At 41.0% G+C, this 20,819-nt stretch overlaps 1 protein-coding gene across 1 annotated transcript in view; it reads right to left on the bottom strand.

Annotated features, from left to right (window-relative positions):
• LOC126649511 (alpha-2-macroglobulin-like) overlaps positions 1-20,819 on the bottom strand; it is a 37,332-nt gene that overhangs the window by 11,936 nt on the left and 4,577 nt on the right. The window contains 21 exon segments of the mRNA XM_050333719.1: positions 471-522; positions 2,917-3,038; positions 3,641-3,767; positions 4,790-5,018; positions 5,316-5,442; positions 6,818-6,917; positions 7,643-7,774; positions 7,776-7,814; positions 8,041-8,190; positions 8,545-8,687; positions 9,894-9,957; positions 11,606-11,833; positions 12,098-12,259; positions 13,080-13,189; positions 13,317-13,431; positions 14,170-14,293; positions 15,057-15,141; positions 16,836-17,004; positions 18,724-18,744; positions 19,446-19,498; positions 20,056-20,212. Coding sequence (XP_050189676.1) covers positions 471-522; positions 2,917-3,038; positions 3,641-3,767; positions 4,790-5,018; positions 5,316-5,442; positions 6,818-6,917; positions 7,643-7,774; positions 7,776-7,814; positions 8,041-8,190; positions 8,545-8,687; positions 9,894-9,957; positions 11,606-11,833; positions 12,098-12,259; positions 13,080-13,189; positions 13,317-13,431; positions 14,170-14,293; positions 15,057-15,141; positions 16,836-17,004; positions 18,724-18,744; positions 19,446-19,498; positions 20,056-20,212 — 2,509 coding nt within the window.

The raw sequence follows: 20,819 nt of genomic DNA on the forward strand, positions 1-20,819 counted from the left end.
TGTTGGGCCTTCAATATCCTCACACACAGATTGTCATGGACATCTGCATGGCACTATCAGCTGGCCTTGATGGACAAATACACTTTCCAACCTATTTTTCTGGCCTTTTCTGCTTTAGTGGGCTAACCCAGCTTACTGCAAAGTCTGGTTTGTGATTTTACACCTGTTGAATGAAAGGCATTAGAGATAACCTTATTAAATCCCCAATATCCTCTCACAGGGACCTGGTCAGCCTCAGTTCCTAAGAGATAAGCTTCTGTCTCTATAATTGTTGACACTATTACATCCTCAGCTCTCCTCCTCTAGGAAGAATTGATTTCACTAACAGTTGGACATACATCCAGTTTGTTTAATTTTATCACTTTCCTACACCTCTCTTCTCAGAGTGGAGCATTCAAAACCTTTTCTTCTCTCTTTGTCTTTAGTCTCTACCACAGCAAAGAAAGTCTTAGAAAGCAAACGGCTCTTACCAGCTGCACAGAGCACAGAGTTGTACGTAGTTTCCACTTCTGTCCCTTCCGGCTTGGGGAAAAGAGCAAGAGGAAAAAGCAAAAAATGAGAGACAACATCAACAACAACAACAAAGAAAAGGAAGACATATCAAAAGGGAAACTAAAAGGGACTTTCTGGAAATGACTTACAAATTTTTCTCCTCCGTATGCTAAACCAGGGATAATTGAGGACTATAACACACCAGCTAATCACAAGTATGAAATGTAGTACATGTTCTTTCCTTTCTTATTATTGAGAGAAGCCCTACAGATTCACAAGTTATGATGCAGATATCATACACGGTGCTGTTACCAACAGTGCTAACAGAGCCACAGGACCCTGTCTTTTAAAGTGCTACGCACTGTGGCCCAGCATAGCTGCAGTGATGGCCGAGTGCTGCAGACACTGGTAGGATACATATGCAAGAACTTTTACAGGTGGTAAAGCACTCCAATGCACCCACACGTGACATGTTGCAACAACAAAAATTTAAATATATGCCATAGTCAACTGGTGATTCTATCCCACTGTTTCAAAAACTCCTAGCCTATTTTTTGAAGTCAGAAAAGAATTCCTCTTTTCTGTTGAGATAGGTGAAAAAAATTTGGAAAAAACTCAGGAATTAAATGTTTACTATAAATTATTTTTTGTCAGAATTTATTTTAGGGAGATCTCTGAATCATTTTTTAACCTCCAAATAGGAGAGTTCCTATTGCTTCATTACTGTTTTCCAACTTTTGCCCATTGAAAATTTTTTCCAACATGCAAACAATGGTGTTATTGTCTTTTCCTTCTCGCACAGTTAAAATTCATTGTCTCTCATTCTTCAGTAGGAAAAGACAGAAAAGTATTAATAGAGTAGGAGAAAAAAGAAAAAGAAAAAGCTTTTCAGACAAACTATAACAGAACTAAATGATTCTGTTTGCAAAGGCACCTTCATGTTTGTTTCAGTATGTCCTTGTGATATGCAACTAAATGAGAAATCCATTGTTGTGTTTGATTTTGAACATTTCAACAGGAAATTAAAACATACACTGTAATTATTTGAAAGATTTTCCTCTACAGATGAGAAATTCCTGGGTGAAAAAACATCCTGTTTCCCAAAGTGCTCTCAGCAAGGCTCGGTTTCTGGAGGGGCAAGAGTATGCCCCAGGGCCTTTGGCACGCTCCCTTCTCTCTCTGTGGGATGCACTGCCTACTGTAGGGAATATTGTCATCCATATGTTCGTGACAATACAGCTTCACCCCAAGCGTGTTTCACTGTATCCACCCCTGCTAATTAATTGTTCAGCCTTGGATGCTAATCTCTGACTCCATCCAGTCAGGACTTGCTGTAGATTAATTACCACATTACAAAAACAGGATAAGATGAGCAATCTCTCAGACACCCTGACAGAAGCATCTTTAATGCTCATTCCATAATTTTCATTCCCCTGCCATCTGGGAAAGAAGACTTTACAGTGCTGATCTTCGAGTAACTTCAAAGAAAAAAATAAACAGTCTTTTTTCCTGAAGGTATATATGAAATCAGGAAATTTTCCTGAAATGTTAAACAGTTATTCATGTATTATACATACAAATCCATATGTAAATATTAAAAAAAAAAAGTGAGTAGCAGATAGGATTGTTGTTCCATCATTACATTCAGGTTATCAAAACATTTTCTGAAGTTACATGAGTCCTAGCTCTGCCTTACTGCAAACGGGAATGTCTGCAATGTAAGGAGGTGTTATTATTATAAAGATTTCATTATACAACAAGTTAGTACTCTTTGTTTGCTAATAGCATCACAGGGAGTCTTCTACTGTGGATTAATTTTATGACTGGCAATTAATCATGTGAAAAGCTATGCTTTTATCAGTGCAAAACACTGCTTAATAAAAAAAGCATACAAAAGAATGAAAAAATAAAAGGTTAGTTACACTGTTTTGAACATTCTTAAAAGTGTAATAAAACCAGTTTGAAACAGCAATGTTAGTTTTGTTCAGAAATATTTGCAGATTGTGGTGACTGTTCCATGTTTCAGAGTACTAGCTGTGTGCTGAAGGAGAAGCATGAGGTTTCTGGCCAGTGTTCCATTTACAGCCTATGCCTGTGATTTATTACAGGTAAAACCGAGGAGTTCTTATTTATCTCTGATATGATGTCCCAGAAAACCTGTCATTATTGCCTGCCTTATTATTTCTGTCCCACTGCGTAACGTAAAACCTTGCTTTTACTATGAGATGTCAACATTATGAGTTATGGGCTCTACTGGCCTGGGCTAGATTTGTCAATGCTTCTTTTATGCCAGCTTGCAGAATTAGAGTCCTACAAGCCATTATTGCTGCTCTCATGGCTAAAACAGAAAACCTTTATCACACAGCAGCTGTTGCTGTTGCTATGGGTACTTTTCTGTGCCACCAAAAGTAGCAGCCCACATACCTCTACCAGAAGGTGTCTGATGACTGTGTCCTTCCGCCCTTTCTCAGGGGTCTCCACAGCTGCATTCCCACAGGGTTGCTGGTTCTGTAGGGCCTCAGTGCTCACCGAGAACTCCACCTGCCCTGGAGGAAACAGTTCAGTCAGCCCTGCCTGGCAGAGCCAGGGAAATGGGGGTTTGTGTTTGTGCTGGGCACTCCCTGATGCATTACAGAGCTTTTCCAAGAGGAGAACTAAATTTGAGACAGTGTTTTATCTTGATCCAGCTGCAGCCTGCCAGGCCACCTCCTTCTAGATGGCCATACAAGCAGATGGTCCATCAGCCAGAAGAGTAATGATGGGGCGGGTCTTGTAAATCAAATGGTCTTGTTCTGGGACCATCAAAGCAAGCTTTGATTAAAAAATTTCAGACCCAGACACATCAAACCAAGACATTCTTAGCTCCACAACTGGAATATCTGAGTGCTTTGCATGCATTTGTGAAGGGAATTTGTGATTTTTATTTATGTATTAGGAAAGCAATGGCCTGCAACACTTATATGGTTGGTTTAGGACCTGGAAACATTACACGCAGTGTAGTGTCTCAACCTCAGGGTTGGATTTCTCCTTTCTGACATAGAGAAGATCCTTCCAAACAGGTTTGGAATTACCTAGCTCCTCACACCAAAGATTTGATGCTCTATACAGATATCTGATCTCAGTGTCTTCTTGTTGTCCAACTTCTTACCTAGAGATCTTGGTGTTACTGCCCAAGCCACAGTTATTCTCTCATTCACGCAGATGCAGTAGGATTCTTCCTGTTTCTCTGCTGGTATAGCCAGGAAATGAGTAGATTCAGCCAGGGACACACTGACCTGTTGGTTGCACAGACAGGTGACATGAAGTTTGGACTTGCAGAGAAGCTGGAATTATTGGAGGCAATGCAGTACGTGGAAATGGGGAGAGGAGCCAGTTATACTGTGAGACTAAGAACCTCACGGGTATTGCAGAATAAGAACTGCCTAATAAAGGGGGAAATGACTGAGATGTGTAAAATCATAAGGTAAGTGTAGAGAACAGGACCTTTGGAAAGAAAATCAATTCTAGGAAAATTAATAGCACAGACCACTTGCGCCATGAATTAAAACCTCACTCATGACTAGTTAGGTGAAAAGATAAAACACTAGCAGTGGGAAACCAAGTAAGGGAACAAGGAGAAGTGGAATAAGGAACCTGAAAATAGCAAACAAAACAGGAAAGACAGGAAAATAAATGAGAGTGCATTGGAATGACTGGATCAGTGCCCCTCCTTGTTTCAGCTTCATTCCTTTTAGAATGAAAATCTGTGTTTATAAAAAACTGAGCAAAAGTGGCTGAGATTTCATACCAATCACTTTCCAAATTCTCTCAACTTTTTCACTGGTGAAAAAATGCAGACAAGAATAGTGCAGCTATATAGCTCTGCTCTGTGTCTTAGGGACAGATGCAACAAATCAAAGGAAGTCTGCATACTCCATCAAATCTGCTGTGGTATTTTGCAAGATGAGATAAAGGCTGAACCAGGTATAAGGGGAACCTGGATTTTCCATGTGCAGTGATGCTGTGGTCTGTGAATAACCGAAGTCTCATATTTCTATAGGACAGTGACATAAATTTGTAATGACAAGGGTGGGGTTCTCAGCAGCAGAGCTTTAGGTCCTGAATCTAATGCAGCTTTCAAAACTTTGGCAGGAAAACACTCCTTCTTCACTGAATACCACAAGGATTCCTACATACGTACACCTATGTGAAATTATAGTTAGAGATCAGTCACCTGGCTTGGGAAACCATGCTATAAGTGACAGACTGCAGTCTTCTCTAACCTGTTAGACTGAGCAAAGTTGTGCAAGTCTCTTACCCTGATGCAGGCAGTCAGGTAGTTGAAAATGGTGGCTTTCAGCATGAAGGACTCCCCACGCACTACAGAGTAGGGCATGGTGAGCTCCACAAAGAAGGGCTGGAAGGCCCTGAGGGACACTGTCGGGGACAGGCCAAAGCCTGTGTCTGCTGAAGTGCAGAATGCATTGGCTTTCCACTCGGTGATGGTGTCAGGGATGGTCACATCCAGGTCAGCATTTCCCTCAGAGCTGGTTAGGGACAGAGAACAAGATTTCAGTTATATTCTGGTGATCATCTATGTTCTTCTTAGCCTACTGCATAATGTCTACTGACAGCAAACTCCTGACCACCTGAGATATGGGCACTGGCTTTTGTATGTTCCCCCAAAGGATCCTATACTTAGTGACCTTAAAAAATCCTTCTGTCTACTAGAAATACTACTCTCACTGAAATACCAATACTTCCATTGAGGCTTTAGCATATGGGTTGGTAAAAACCAAGGTTTTGGCCTACTGATCACACTTTACATTCCCTTAAACACTTACTTCACTGAAACTATGTCCCAGATCCACGTCTCAGGGAAGTACTTCCGGACAGTCTCTACAGTATTGTCACCAACCATACCTTCTGCCATGTCATACTCCAAATCTTCAAGCAGATTCATTGCAGTGACTAGGAAATTTTTCAACGACAGGAAGAAAGGAAAAGATGTGTCAAATTCCATTCTAAATCCAGAAGATACTTTCCTTCCAGGTAGTGGCTATTCTTAGATAAAATTTTAAAACTGAAAGCACAGTTTTGAAATCTTGGCCACTGAAAACAAATGCATTTCTCTGTTACCACCTCAGTATTTAATTTTTCCTAATGTTGCTGCTCTTCTTACAGAGATTAGATGGAGTGGAGTATTCTTCCCTCACTACCAGCAAACAAAGCATTGCCAAAAGAACCACGTATGATGATGTTTTGAGGGTATATTTCTGTTGCAATACAGAATCAAACATGAAACTTATTGTCTCCAGATATTACTGTGCCAGATAGTTTAATAAGATGGTTGAAGAATTGATTGAGTTTATGCATGACCAGAAACACAAGCCACACTTAGCCCTCCATCTAGAATTTCTTTTAGATGAATATGGGTCTTTACATCTCTGGCGTTGAGCAACCAAACTGGAGGATGCTTTCTCACAGTGCTGCATACTTTTGTGCCTTATTGAAAGGCTTTTCCATTACCCTTAGAAGATTTTACATCTTCTCAAAGCAGACAGCTGTCTTGGGCCATACTCTGATGACAAATCCTTCATCTTGAAACCAAAGATCTGATCTCTTATAAATAAAAGGCTAGAAGCTATCACTGGACCAATCTTTCTAATCAAAGCTGTGATACTGCACTGGAAAAGTCAGTAACTGGAAGTGACAAAGATGAGAGTCTTATATAGCCTTTCTAGTCTGAGAACTATTTGGGAAAACAAACAAACAAACAAACAAAATTAATATCATTGTTACATCTTCGTAGTCACTGAATCTGCAGAGAAGTGATGTGGCATCACTTCTAGTCATGTGAGGGGGAGAACTGGGAACAGAACCAAATTTCTCAGCCCCCAGTGGCAAAATATCAACCACTTGTCTTGGCCCACTGCTGTCCTAGTTGTTCCTCCAGCTATTGCTAGAATGTGGCTGCCTAGAAGTAGATGCTCCTTTTTTAGGTTTCCATAGCTGAACTCAAATCTGATGGAAAAAAAAAAAAAGCCACTCCTTTGTGCTGAAAGACTCTTTTAGTGCCTACAAGATCCCTCCTGTATGGGCTGGCATGGGAGTCACCAAGCACACATAGTTCTAGTCAGACACATCTGTCTAGCTGGGAAGGCGCAGGCATAGGGTTTCATATTTCAGGACTGAGTCCAGAAAGGGTTGAGCCTGAATTAGGTCAGCATATCTGAACAGAATCAGATCTGAGTGGTGTAATTAATATTCAAAGATATAAAGGGAAGGAAAGAAGCAGGGTAGTAAATTTTAGGAAGTTGTGTGGGAGGTGAAATCAAGAAGGTACTAGAACCACTGTAACTCCTTTCCATCATGTGTCCTGGGTAATGCTGGCAGACTTCAGGCTTATGGATCTTGCTGCTAGTGAAGACTTTTAAGCCCAATTCCTAATAAACAAAGAGAAAGAAGAACAAAAAATATGAAAAAACCCTGGTTTGAATATAAACTTTATTTAGTATGTCAAGAATATATGTACTTAAGTCTGGTAGTGATCGGAATAACAAAGGCTTGTATATAAATTCCAGATAGACAGGTTTAACCCAGATGTTGAGGCTCTATCATGTTATGATAAGCCTAAATTCTGGCATGATCAGATGGAATACTAAGGCCATAGGTCTACCCTGGGCACAGCTGCCTATGTGAAAATGATGTGTGAAACACAAGGGATTGAGGGGACCCAAAAAGTCTTGTGCAGGACACTTTAGATGGGTATAGGTGGATTCTTGGGTTATCAAAGTAACTGACACTTCATTAAAAACCCATTTAAACCAGAGAGAGAAAACATGAAAAAATGAGGAAAATTTTCTAATATTATGGCACTAGGAATAATTTCTCAGGAGTGTTTCCTTACTCAAGCCCATTTGCAGGTATCTCTATCAGCAATGAGGAGACCTTTCAAAGTTTTAATGGTTCAGAGAAACACTCAGGTACCAGTGATGGACTGCAGGGCCTGGGCTTGGTTATTTTCTTGCATACAAAAGTTAGCAAGTTTACAGCAAATGAGCTTTTTTGTTTTGTTTTTATTAGAAAGTCCTTCAAGACAGGTGAGAAAAGGAAAGTAGATTGAATTCCAAAAAGGAACCAAAAAGAAAAATGCAAGGCTGGTGCTTACTTTGAGAATGTCATAGGCATCACCTTCGCCATCAGGAGAAATGGGTATGTAGACAAATCCATTTAGTAACATATTGTCAAGTGACACACAAGGGTTTACATTGTCTTCTTCCAGGTAGTAGCCTTTGAAAGCTATAACCTCGGATTTCCTTCAGTGGAAGAAGATCATACACCTAGGTAAATGCAAAAAAAAAAAAAAAAAAAACCAGGGAAAAATGTGGCAGGTCAGCACTTACAGAAGTAGATACTATCTAACACTCGGTTGGTAAACGCTAGCTTCTGAAAAACAAGCGCAGTGAATGCACCTATAAAATTACATAGCCCCATGTCTGTAGTTGTGTTAATAGGTATTTGGTCAGTTCTTGTACTTGCTTATTACCAGAAGTAGCCAAGACTTACAGAGCTAGGAGAGAGCTCATTTTCAGGCTTCATAAGGAGAACGCTCTTGTCCACAGCACGGAGGGCACACAGGGACCTTGGTGTGGTGTGGAGTTTCAGGTGTGTGTTGGAGGCAGGAAGACCTTCCTTGGGTACAAAATTCAGTCTCACCTGCAAATCCAAAAAGAAGTTCAAGCAGCTGCTTTTCCAGACACTGTTACATGCTAATATACTGATGCTTCTAGCCTTGTGAACTAAGCTCTGCTAGTGTCTTGCAATTCTTGTAATACATATTCATCTTTGACCAATGTAATTAAGAATGATGAGTGATTTGCTTTTTTATTCTATCTTGTTCACTTTTTACAGTTATAGTTTTGTAACTTATTCTGGTCACCAATCCTCAGTCAATATCTGCTCAGATCACTTAATGAACCCATTGTGAATTCTGCCTCTGTTCTGGAACTCATAACTGATCTACTGGTCACAAGACAAACATGGGTTGTGTAAACTGTGACATATACTCACTTTATTGGGGAGACAGCTTTCAACCTGGAAATCTGCTGAGCTGGCGATGACTTCCCCATTGGGTGAAGTGGTATAAACAAGCATCCGTGCCAGGGGAGCAATTGCTGCCTCAACAGAGAGGGTCAGCTGAAATGTCCCATAAGCTAACAGAGAGGAAAAAAGGCTAATCAACACACAAGAAGTCCTAGTATATGCATTTGCCTTTCCTAGATAAAAAAGTCAAGCTCACTCATGCTGAATACTTTTAGGCAGCAGGGGTAGGAATACTGATATATGATTGAAGTCTATGGCTGCTGCTGAAGATACCTGCATTCAAAGAGTGATCATGAATAGCCAAATGAAGTGAGTTTGGAGAGCTTCTAGATTCTCCCTAGTTAACATCTGGCATAATTTCTTGATGTTCCCAACCACTTTCTCCCTCAAGCTCCAAGATCTACCAAAAACAGATGAGGGGAAAAAAAGGTAACAGACTGTTGTAAAGGGAGGCAGCAGTCAAGGCTGCAGAGTGGCTGAAAGAATAACTGGCAAAGTTACTGCTAGGCAAGCATTTAGCTGGAACACTAAACTGTTGCTCTAGACACAACAGAAAATGACCCTCTGTGCTGCAAAACTCTTTTTGTCGGGGCCTGAACTTTATGTCACAATCTGGACAAGGCGACAAAACATCTCTTGATATTAGCCAGGGTGTTAGTTTAGTAACTGCTACTAGAGAGGATGCAGAATTTGTACAAACATACAGCACTCAAGATCTTTTACTTCCACATACTGTTTATATCCACTGCAAAGCAACTCCTTCTCATAGACTTACAGAATGTCTCCTAGTCTTATTGTCCAAAGACATTTAAAGTTGCGTTACAGCCAGTCTCAGTTACTGAAATGTGTAATCCTTGGACATTTATATGAATAAAATTAAATGTATTGGTTAGAATATAGGTATGTGTGGGTTTGCATGCTTACAAGGCAGAAACAATACCAAAAAAAAGAAGGAAAGAGAGAAAGAAAAAGAGACACATTTCTTTCTGTTCATTGTACATGTGAGTCCTACAACATTGGTAAGCATCAGCAGTCAGAATAGCTAGAGTGGTCATCAGAAAGTGCTGGTTTTAGGAAATGACCAAAACATTATGTTTATTTTTTGTTGAATTTTCTAATAATTTATCATTAAAAGAATAGCACCTGAACTCAGAGACAACAAAACTAATCCAAGCCCCTTCATCAGAAAAATTAAAACTCTAAATTTAATGTTTTAATTGAATATTAAAGTAAATGTTCTTATTGAAATAATTTATCTATGTCCCCCTGCGCCCAAATTATCATCAGAAATACTAAAAATGCATAGTACTGCTCACCGTCTCCAGCATTCACAGTCAGATCATGGGTGTCTGCTAATACTATTCCTCCTTTGGCCATCACCTGTGTGACAGAGAAACCTTCCTGTAATTGTTGCTACTGCTGTTGAAAGCAAGAAGGAACATTCACTGGGTCATCTGTAGATTGTGAGTATAAATAGCATCTCAACAATGAGCAGTACCAAGAAGGCATTAAGCAAGTGCCAGACTAGCATTCACTGGGTCTTGGGAGATGAATATCCACTCCTAGGAGAACCAGTATTTGCTCACTGATCAGACCTCTCTTGCTTTTGCACATATTACATATATAGATCAGGTTTGAATGCATTTTGCCTCTGACCTCACATAAGTTTGGGGATCCTACACACATTTCTAACAATTTGCAATAGACTGAGGGTCAAAAATTCTCTTAATTCCACTCTCAGTAGCATTGTGAAACAGTCTGAAGAAATATTTAATCAGTATTAGTTTCATAACTCCACAGAGTTGGGACAGAAGAGCACAGGCTGCAAATAATTAGAGCTTGAATAAGGTCCTTGAATTCAAGCAGTAAGCAACAGCCTGAATGCTACCTGTAATTTCTTCATTTCTAGAAAAAGATTCCTTTTTCACAGCTGAAAAATGCCTTTTATCCAACTACTTTCCGTGGGGAGCATATATTCCATAGCACCATATTTGAATTTCAAAATGTGGGATTCACTCCTATAAAAATTGAAGGTCTCTCACTGTTTGTTTACCTGCTGTATGTGCATACTTAAGACCATCTTTCCCAGGCTACCAGGATAAACAGGCATCTTGTCCTTCAATTAACTATTAGCAGTCTTGAAAATAGACACCTCTAGCACAGGTTTCTATTCTCTTTTTTGAATATCAGCCTAAGTCTCCTGATGTTCTATACAATCCATCAGAACAAAATTGTCTGTTCCACTGATTTCTTCTGGTTCTCCAAAGCTACTCTTATCATTCTTCTAGTGCCATTAAATGGGAGAACCAGAAAAGCAAAGGGAGAAAGACATTCTATTTGAATATTCACCTGATTCTTCCCGTTCTCCCAAGCAAAACTGACATATCATTGTTTGGTTACAGGTCAATTAGTCTCTCTTCTCTGACTTCCAAACTGAACAAATTCATAGTTCTCAATACCAGCATGCTACAGTCTGTTCTGATTACTGTGGTATCCCAAACTTGCCATGACTGCCTAAGCTCTAAGTTTATTGGGCTTTTCTGATGTAGTGTAGTTAGAAGTGTTGCTTTAGTTTCATCAGTCAAATGACTACCAATGGACAAAATGGAGTAGAAGATACTTACCCTTCTCATGTTTTATCTTCTTGTTGTAGGGTGCTGGTTTCTGACCAGCGATCATAGGTAAACTAAAATTTGGAATGGGGGAAACTGGGAGTGGATTATCATGAAATGAGAGTCTTGGGTGGCAGTGCCCAAGACAGTGTTCTCTTCATAAATATTTTGTCTCTCTTCTGTTCTTAGTAAAACATGTACACCCTAGCCATGTCTGCTCACAGAAGACAGAGAAATGAGAAACATTATGGAAATGTGTTTAGATTGAACTGCGGCAGGTCACACTTTCCATTTCAAACCCTCTCTACCATTAATGGTTATATAGCAGTGCAGTAGTTCCTCATCATGGAACACAGCTTTAGAGGACACAGTACATACTGCAGGCATAGTTCAAAGTAACCACAAATACTTCTTACCAGGTAGTAAATGACAATTTTCTTCTGCTCCCCTGTGGCCTCCTGTGTGAAGATATAGTGCACCTGGACCTCTGCGAGGGAGCCACAACTTAATGTCTCAGGTTTTGGCTCAATTTTGAGGAAGCTCTTACTGGGGGAGTAAAACCGACTTATCCGACGCATGGCATGCTCATATGATGGTGTGATCCAGTTGCTGTCGTAACAGTTCAGTTCAGGTTTATGATCTGCCTGAGAAAGAGGAATAAAAAGTTCATAGCTAAATTAAACCAGGTAACAAGTCACACAGAAGTCCACAGAAAAACTGTGGATGTGTTCTGTATTTCCCATTCTTATAAGATGGTAGTGAATATGCACAGAAGACACAGAGAAGAGAGGTGACCTGCCAAGAAACTTGCCTTATTTTCCAACTGGCAGAGAGACTGATAGCCCATGGATAGGTATTTCCCCTGTTGATGAGAAAGACAGAGGCTTACCCCTGTCTCTGCCACTCACTCGGATTTCCAAGGAGGCTTGTGTGAAGGTGGTAGTGTCTATGGAAAACCAGGACTGTCCCTGCTCATCTGTAGTGTAATTCCCTTTGTATTTGTCTCCATCCACAGAAATCATGATGGTTTCATTGGCAATTGGATCATCAGTGCCATCGACCAGCTTCACCTAACAAAGCAATAACAAACTTCAGGTTTTAGACTAGCAACAGAAAACAATACTCAAGTAATAAAGCCTCTTCTCTCTTTCCTCCCTTCCAGGCAGGATATTTTGTAACAGAGAAGAACAAAAGAAAAGAATGTGGAAATGTGTGAGGCGAGTCCTGAGTTGTCTCAGGGAACAACTGAGAAAATTCTCAGTAAAACAAGCCCATTGGTCCATGGAAATAATCTATCAGGACCTTAAGTTCATCAGTAGTTTTAATTTCCCTGGCCAGTCTCATCTGGGACCTCCACCCCTTGGTTCAGGAACTCTGTGTTCTGGCTTGTGCTTTGTCCCAGTAGACTTACACTTAGCTCTTTCTTCTGCTGTTCCCATCAGGTTAAGCAGACTTTCTTGGTTGGGCTCAGCCCTGACCTATCATCTCACATTGTCAGGTGGTCACTACACTGTTGGTGGAACCTGTTATTGTCACCTCTCCTGCTCTGCTCAGTTTGGTTGAGTAGTTGGGACTGTGCTCTCGTTGATGAGGTCACTACGCATTCCTGTGTTGTAGTCACCCTTTGCACCTGGATAACATTACCTTGTGGAATAGTCCATGTTTGTTGCTCCCTGTCTTGGGCCTTCTCGTCTATACTGGGCTGACTGCCAGGAGTGTCAGGGTCATGTGCCTCTTAGAGTGCCCCAACTATCAGTAGTTCATCTGCCTGTACAAAGGCAGAGGAAGGTGGGCCATGTAACCTGCACACACTGTTCCTCCATCTAATGGGATTACACACTTGTGTGTTTGCGGTGCCATTCACTGTCCATGGTCTCAGAACTTCCTTACCCTCCCAAAGAGTGGGATTCCTGGTCTGTACTGAGAGTCCAGCAGGTCAAAGCTGATTTTGCTCATAATGGGTGTGATACCACAGGAGCCTGTTCCAGTAATTTCTATTCCTGAGACAGAGCACAGTAAAGAAAGGTTATTAATGAATTTCTAGTCATGTTGGTCCATCTTTCTTGTCTTTGCCAGGCCCTCCTGTTAGGTCCTGCCACCACTTTGCCATATCCATGTGATACATACCTGTGCCATCTTCTGTGATCTTTCCTTGTACCTCAATGCTCATCTCATATCCCCTACGTTGGAGTTGAAATACCTTGGTCCTCACTAGACCAGAAACACACCCACGAGCATCTGCCTAAGCAAGGCATTGGAGAGAAAAATTGAAATTCTGTGAACAAAGCTGAATAGAGACCCCAAACACAATATGCTTAAATTTTATCCATGAAATGTCAGACTTATGTTCAAGGGTTGTCTCCAAGATGAGAACTGGTGTTCAGCCTGTTTCCTAGTGTTACATCTGTAAGTTTTCTCTGTTCTGTGAGGTACCTGACATGCAGTTCTCCAAGGTACCCACTGGTTTCCCTGTTAATTTTCTCCTGCCTTAGTTCTGTTTTTCTTCCTGTTTCTTCCACTGTCTTCACTCCTTTCCTTTTTGCCCTTTCTTCTGTATTTGACCCATGTACAGTACTACTGCATCTTCTTTGTTCCTTGTTCTCTATACTGCCTTCTTGTGTTGCCCTCATCTTTGCCCCTCGCTCTCTGACACTCTCTCTCACAGTCACAAAACTCTTTCACAGATTCTTTTCTTGGTTTTTGGAACAATAGCAGGGACCTCATGGTTGATAACTGGAGATTTGTCACTAGTCTCAATGGGGTCAGAATTCCAGTTGTGGGTTTTCATCATCAGTTCTGTTTCCAGTTTAATGACCCCTCTCTTAAGCCTGACTTCCTCTGAGATTCTCTGCTTTTCTCTGGACAGAGTGCTACCTCTGATGTCCTAGTCTGTCCCAACAGTCACAGATTGGGCCTCTCTTAAGACGACATTGCCCATTAACCATGAGACAAACCACTACATTTTAATCTTGGGACTCACCTGCCTAGTGAATTCTTCACACACAGACTCTGCCTCTTTTCCATAACAACTTGAAGCAGAATGGGAAAATTTACGGCACACTTGGACGTTCACCAAACCAGGAACAGGTTTCCCATAGGTGTACCTATAATCATAATGTGTTAATGTATCAGATGAAGAGACAATCAGTCACAATCACACTCAAATGAATTTCCTTAGAGACCTCTGTGGACGATTTCCTAACACTTCTTAAGGGCTGACTAATCTGATATTTTAATGATTCTAGTGATTATATTTCCTTCATTTCTGTAGTAAGAGTCTTCCATTACCCATGGAAGAAACATCCATCCTGTTCTAGGGGAGAGGTCTTTGCAGAAAAAGATTGACTTCAGAAAATTATTTCAGCCAGGACTGGCTGTATTTTATATAAAATTTATATAAATTTTACAATTTGTATTATTGTATTACAAACTGCTGGGGATTCAGTGAAGAAATGGAAAAGCAACCAGGAGCTCAGAAGGAGCAATTTATGAGTTAAAAATGAGAACACTGGGTTTGCATCGCCAGTGTAAATGATGTCTGATCTGATATCTCTGAGTATTTGAGGGTTCAGGATTGGCAGAGAAGCTCTAACTGAAGAAATGTAAAGACAGAAAGAGAAAATATACAACGAACTAGGAAGTGAGAGCTGCAGACCAGTTTGACATCATCTTTTAAGGAACACAGAGAAGACCCTTCACTTTGACTGATTAGACAAAGTAACAGGCTCAGGATTGACAGAGTGAATAAGCTTGCACTGGATGCCTGGGAAAGGTATAAAAAGCCTTCCCCAGCTCTTCTTTTGGTCCTTGGCAGAAAGGAGGAGTGAAGGATAAGCAAGAGAGATTTACTGGAGCTCTGTAACTCACAGACCACAGACAGACACTGGAAGCTCGTTGTCCTTAATAGTGATCATCTTGGGCATTTTCACCAGGACCTCGAACTTGGGCAGCACTAAATGAGAGAGAGAAAGTTTGATATGAGTGAATGATGGCTGTGTACTATACAGTAACCCAAACAGAGATCCAGGATCACCTTAACAGGAATCTCTCTGTGTTCTTTAGCAAGTATCTCCTAGCCCTTCCCTAGGTTTTCTCAGCCTTCACCATTGTTTGGGTTCAAAGAGAATTAAAGAAGTTTGTAGCCCTTACCTTCTCTTATTTACAGCACACGCTTAAGTGATCCCACTGGCACCAAACAGCTGTGTATATCCCTTACATATGTCCATTCAGAAGGACACGTTAATCCTGTATGCTGTGTTCACAATTCATAATTTGTAACTAGGACTTGGAGCAGCACATTTACCGGCTTTGTAATTTACCACATTGAATGGAGGTAGAATTCACAATGGGTTCATTAAGTGATCTGAGCAGATATTGACTGATATCTTCCCATATTGCATCCTTCAACCCTAAGCCTCCAACTACTCATGCCCAGGACTGGACTGAAGCATGTAGTGGCCTGCTTCCAGGTGGTGCACCTGAGGTATTTTTCACAGTGCAAGGAAATAACAGCAGGGTGGGTGCACATCCAGACCCAGGAAGCGGAAAACAATCCTGGGTTATACAGCTTAGACATAAATTTGTCTCTAAGATGGGAGACATGGCTCTACGTTTCAGCCCCAGAGCGCATTTCCTCAAAAGACTGTAAGAGAAATAGCAATAGAAGAGATTCACAGAAATGACTCAAGAAAAATAAAAGAAAAATTATCTTAGTGTGGGGCTAGAAAAGGGACATACTTCTTTGATCTTGTGGGGTGTTCAGAATGATCTTTGCAGGAGGAACAGACCATCTGTCACTATGGCATGTTGAAACCTATAACTTTGTTTGTGGTCAAATTATTCACCATGCCTGACTTTGAACCAAATAAGTCAGTCCTATGGACTTCAAAGACAATCTTTTTTGGGTTGCACCCTGCATATTCCAGAAACAGCAGGTTCTGGTCAATGTGCTGGGTCGTTAGCACTCCACGTGGAGCTGGTGGAGAGTCTCAGAGCGAGGAGCACTGGCCAATCAGCCTTCTCAAATGCACCCAGCCTACCTAGAATACACATCTACAAACACCTGAGAAGTTTTATTATGGAACTTGGAGTTAGAAGGCTCTCTGTGGCAGCATATTTCTCCTTACTCAGTCTCTACTACTACTCTGTTTGTGTCCACTTGTAACCTTTGTGGAGTGTTCTTCAGTCACAAGTTTTCTATCAGACGTGTTTTCTAAGCTTTTGTAGAAACAAAGAACAGGAAAAAGAGACAGGACTACTAGTGGAGTAACAGAACTCAGGCAGATGATGAGAGAGGTGAAACAGTGCCACCAAAATATTGTCATCTCTTACTTTGCATCTAGTGGTACTTGCAACAAGCTGTTGGACTGGAAAGCAACTAAAACAAAGTCAGCTGAAACTGCTGCCACAAGCCAGAAGTCCGGTACTCCCAAGAGCACTATTAGCTCAGGCAGGTTGCAGAGATGCCATAAAGGAAGCAACCACTTCTGACATTCAGTACCTTCTGGCTCAGCCCCTATGAATCCCACTGCCTGTATATTCAGTCCCTCTTTTCTCCATGCTGTTCCCAGGAAATTACAAATTGAGAGGTCACAGTAAAAGGCGTTGCTGTCAACCCCACTTGCAGCCCATACCTCCTCTCCTTACCGTATTCCTCCACACTGAAGAAGTGTTCCACATGGGATGAGAAGCTCTTCTGCACAACTATTTTGTAGGAGCCCTGGATGGGGTCTGACGTGAGGGGGAAGGAGAGCTGTGTAAGGCCTGTCTCTAGTTCCACCCCTTGCCACTGGTACACACGGTTCCTCTGGGGATCCTACAGGTGAAGGTAAAAACATCACAGGACAGGAGACTCCTGGGACAGAGTGCAGCGCCCAGTTTATATGTCCCTGCTGGGATATGCCTGTCTGTAATTATTCAATAACGTGTGAGGATCTGTAAGCACTTACCTGTCAATTCTGCATAACTAGCACGCAAGAAAGCTTTTTAACTCTAGAGGTTCTGTGTTGTCTGTCTTCCCCTCAGCTGTACCTGTATGCTTATGAGTGATGGGGCCTGAAAGCTAGCAAAGACAGACTGGCAAGGCAGCAAGACAAAGAGATTGATATCAGAAGTAAGTGAAACACAGAGAAGGGAAGTTCTAGAAATTCCCTTCCTGAAGGAAGTTTCAGCTTCCTTGACTGGCTATACAGCCTGCAAAAAAGGGTTGTTTTTTTCCCTGCCTGGAGTGAAGTCTGTTGAAGTACCATTACACAATCTGATGAGGAATCAGATGTCTGATTTATCTATGGGACTGAGAAATGTACATATGCAAGAGTCCGAAGGTGGGGTGGGGAAGTGGGAACATGAACAGAGGAAACTGTACCCCACATATGGACATCCAGCTGAGAGCTCACTCTTCTTGTGTCTCCCTGCTCCTAATGCTGGAGCTGAAGTCTCACCACTAGTATAGTTGTGTAATGCTCATTACGAACTATCAATAATTAATTCATTCAGCTCCAAATTTCTTGTGGAAGTCACTGAAACGGTACAGTAGAGTTACGTATTTTGATGCACCCTTTCCAGGCTGCTCAGTAGTATAGTTAATGTTTACAGTCTTTCATTTTCTGCCTGCTCTTTGCATTGTATCTTGTCTTTCACCAAAAGTTTATTTACTCTAGATAGGTATGTGACTCGAGGTATGTGACTACGTGCATTTACTTCACTGAGATTTTATCTCAGGGCTTAAGGAAAACCAGGATGTGAATGGTATCTCCCAATTCGAGTCAGGGGGCAGAAGTGGGAGCTGTCTTCCCAAGAAGCACCCTGGGAGGACAGAACAGTCAGTGCTCTGACCAAACCCTCTTCATTATCATATTTCAACCCTGATGAAAAGCTCACACCTTAATGTGAATGATACCACTGGGCTTCCTTGGAAGAGGAACTCAAGAAAATGTTTACAGCTGTGCTTGTGAACTTGTTGCTGTGATGTATTTATAGGGAGAGCCTGAAAGCCAGGCTGCTTTACCCCAGAAAGGCTTTTTTTCTAAAGAAATAGTAGGCTCATGTTAACTTCTGCCTCTGTGGCTGACTAAGATAAATTAAGTGACATTAAGGGTGTGGATTGATTGACATTTATTTCTTTAGCAGTGCTGACTTTTAGGCTGTTACCTTTCTTCGCTTCTGTCATTCTTGCCTTTGGTCCTTAGCTTATTTAACACAGTTCTCCAATTTCAACCACTCTTGGCAGATAGAAAATCTTAGTTCTGATTGGAAAGAGGAATAAGCCATTCTGATACAACCTCTAGGCAAGTATAATTCTGTTTACAGCATGGCTTGCACTGATTAACTATTTCATTCCTACAGTACATTCTGCAATCAAAGAACCATTGTTGGAACTTATTTTGATTTCCAGCTATTCAGCCTTCTTTTACACAAAGGAAAAAGTTTATGAGTCCTATGTTTTCCCTTGCACCTCAGCCTGAATACACTACTGGAGTCAAGTACCTCTGTGCCTGCACATTATTATGAAATAATAACGTGATTATCCACTTACCTGAACATAGACAAATGGAAACTGTGAGGGAAGAGCAAAGGAAAATCAGTATTAGACATATTAGTTACATGTGGATGGAAGTAATTTCCAGATTTGGACTGAAGGACTGAAGAACAACCTTCTAAGAAGTCCTTTGGGTTCTTCCCTTTTTGTACTTGCTCTTTTTCCTTGGTTCTTGACAGTTAAGAGAATATATTCTATAATATTTTAGGGCCCTGATTTATCTTACCACAGTATGAAAACATGATGAAGTAAGAGTTTTCAAAGAACTTGTCTTCATGAGGAACTGATTGTCAAATAAGCTAAAAGGGTGGACTTATACCTCCGACCAGTTCCTTGAAACCAAGGTCTTGTCATTCAGCTCTCTGTCCCTAAGCATGTGGTTGCACCCACTGCCAGAAACAACTGCACACCTGTCACTTCCAATGGAAACTTGTCCCACCCACATTTTCAGTAATGAGATCCCTGCCTAGATGCTTAGCCACATACAGGTTTTTGCAAATCTGGCTTTAAACACCTGTATGCTTTTGAAAAAGGGGACATGTTTTTCAGACAATAGAGATAGGTGAAGTGTGTCCCAGGACAGAATATGAAATGGGTGGAGGATGGTGTGAGAGTATCATATGCTTTAAAGGCTGTGTTCAGTGGTTCTGGGTGATGACAATAATGGTCTTAATTGGGAATTAAACCTCCTGGTTAACAACAAGTAATTAAGACTCTACCTTCTCATTCAGCGGGTAGAAGTCTTTGTCCAGAGAGACGATCCGAAACATAACTGAAGGGTGTAACGGAAAAGAAAGAAATTCCACCGTTAAATTTTTAGCCATTATCAGGAAATGTCAGTGTTTCAATAACTTATAGCTCAGATTCATTCCATGGACCAACAGGCTCTGAATTGAGATCTCTCAGTAATAGAAGCAAGTACTTCAGGTTCTTTCTTTTTCAGATGGTGAGGGGCAGATAAATTTAGAAGGATAATCAGGTCTTGGCTGAATTTAATTGTCCCTTGGGAGTGCCTGTCCTGCTTTGTTGAATCAGGTGCAGCCAAGGGAGACTATGCTTTGAAGTCATCCCAGTTTTGTGCCACTAGTTGAGTAGAATGAATCTGAGCTTGTGTCTATATCTGGTTGAGATGCTGTGCCTGGAGTATGAAAAACAGAAATGATGAAGGTACCACATGCCCTAGATCTCAGCTGACAGAAACGAGATTTACAGAGAGCATTAACTGCCCCCTTGAAGAAATCTGAAAACTTTTAAAGTATAGTGCCTCTGGGGAATTAAATCCTTAAGATGTTATCCTGTCATAGTCAACACCAACCCAATTCCCTGTACCTGTTTGCCCAGGCTTGTAGATGGGTTTGTCTGTCTGGATGAAGACCAAGCTCTCAGAATTCTTGACCAGCACTGACTTGCGGCTCTTGAACTGCAGTGTGTCCCCCTTCACCGTCACAGTGAGAAATGCCACTGATGTGCTATTGGATTTTGGAAGCTAAGGAAAATGAAGAGGAAAACTGCTTTACAGATTCACCCCATTGCCCTAAGCCTTTGAAGGACAGAGTATTAGCTGGGTCAGAGAGTTCCCTAAAGGGACAAAAAAGAGTCAGTGCATGAAGCAAGAGAAAAGTATGATTCCCTTCCTTCATTCATACACTTTTGTTTGAGAAATATTGAATCTGATCTTATTCTATTGTATCGGTGATTTATCAAAACCAAAACTAACCCAGATTCATTAATTAGGTGGTGAAACCTGTTGTTTACATTAGTCACCAACCACTGCAGTAAAAATTTGTGAATAAGTTCCAGAAGGAGACAAATGACCTCATGAACCTCACTATCTTTAACCATTCCCCAGTTTTGATTCCACCTCAATACTTCTCCTCCGAGTCTTATATAGATCAAACAAAAATGCGGTTCCAAAAAGTTCCAAAAAGACTTCTCTAAGTCACGCATGCATAGAAATATCACGAGGGACACAGAATTTGACAATGTTGGAAAATTATTCCTCATAAGGTAACCACAGTTGGATATCCACATCAAATTAATTTTTTCATTTGTCTTAGCTTAGAAGACTGATTGCAGTGTGTCTTACTTCTCAT

The sequence above is a fragment of the Myiozetetes cayanensis genome, unplaced genomic scaffold (assembly GCF_022539395.1).
Source record: "Myiozetetes cayanensis isolate MyiCay16 unplaced genomic scaffold, myiCay2020 scf5-8, whole genome shotgun sequence".
In the NCBI taxonomy this organism is placed as follows: Eukaryota; Metazoa; Chordata; class Aves; order Passeriformes; family Tyrannidae; genus Myiozetetes; species Myiozetetes cayanensis.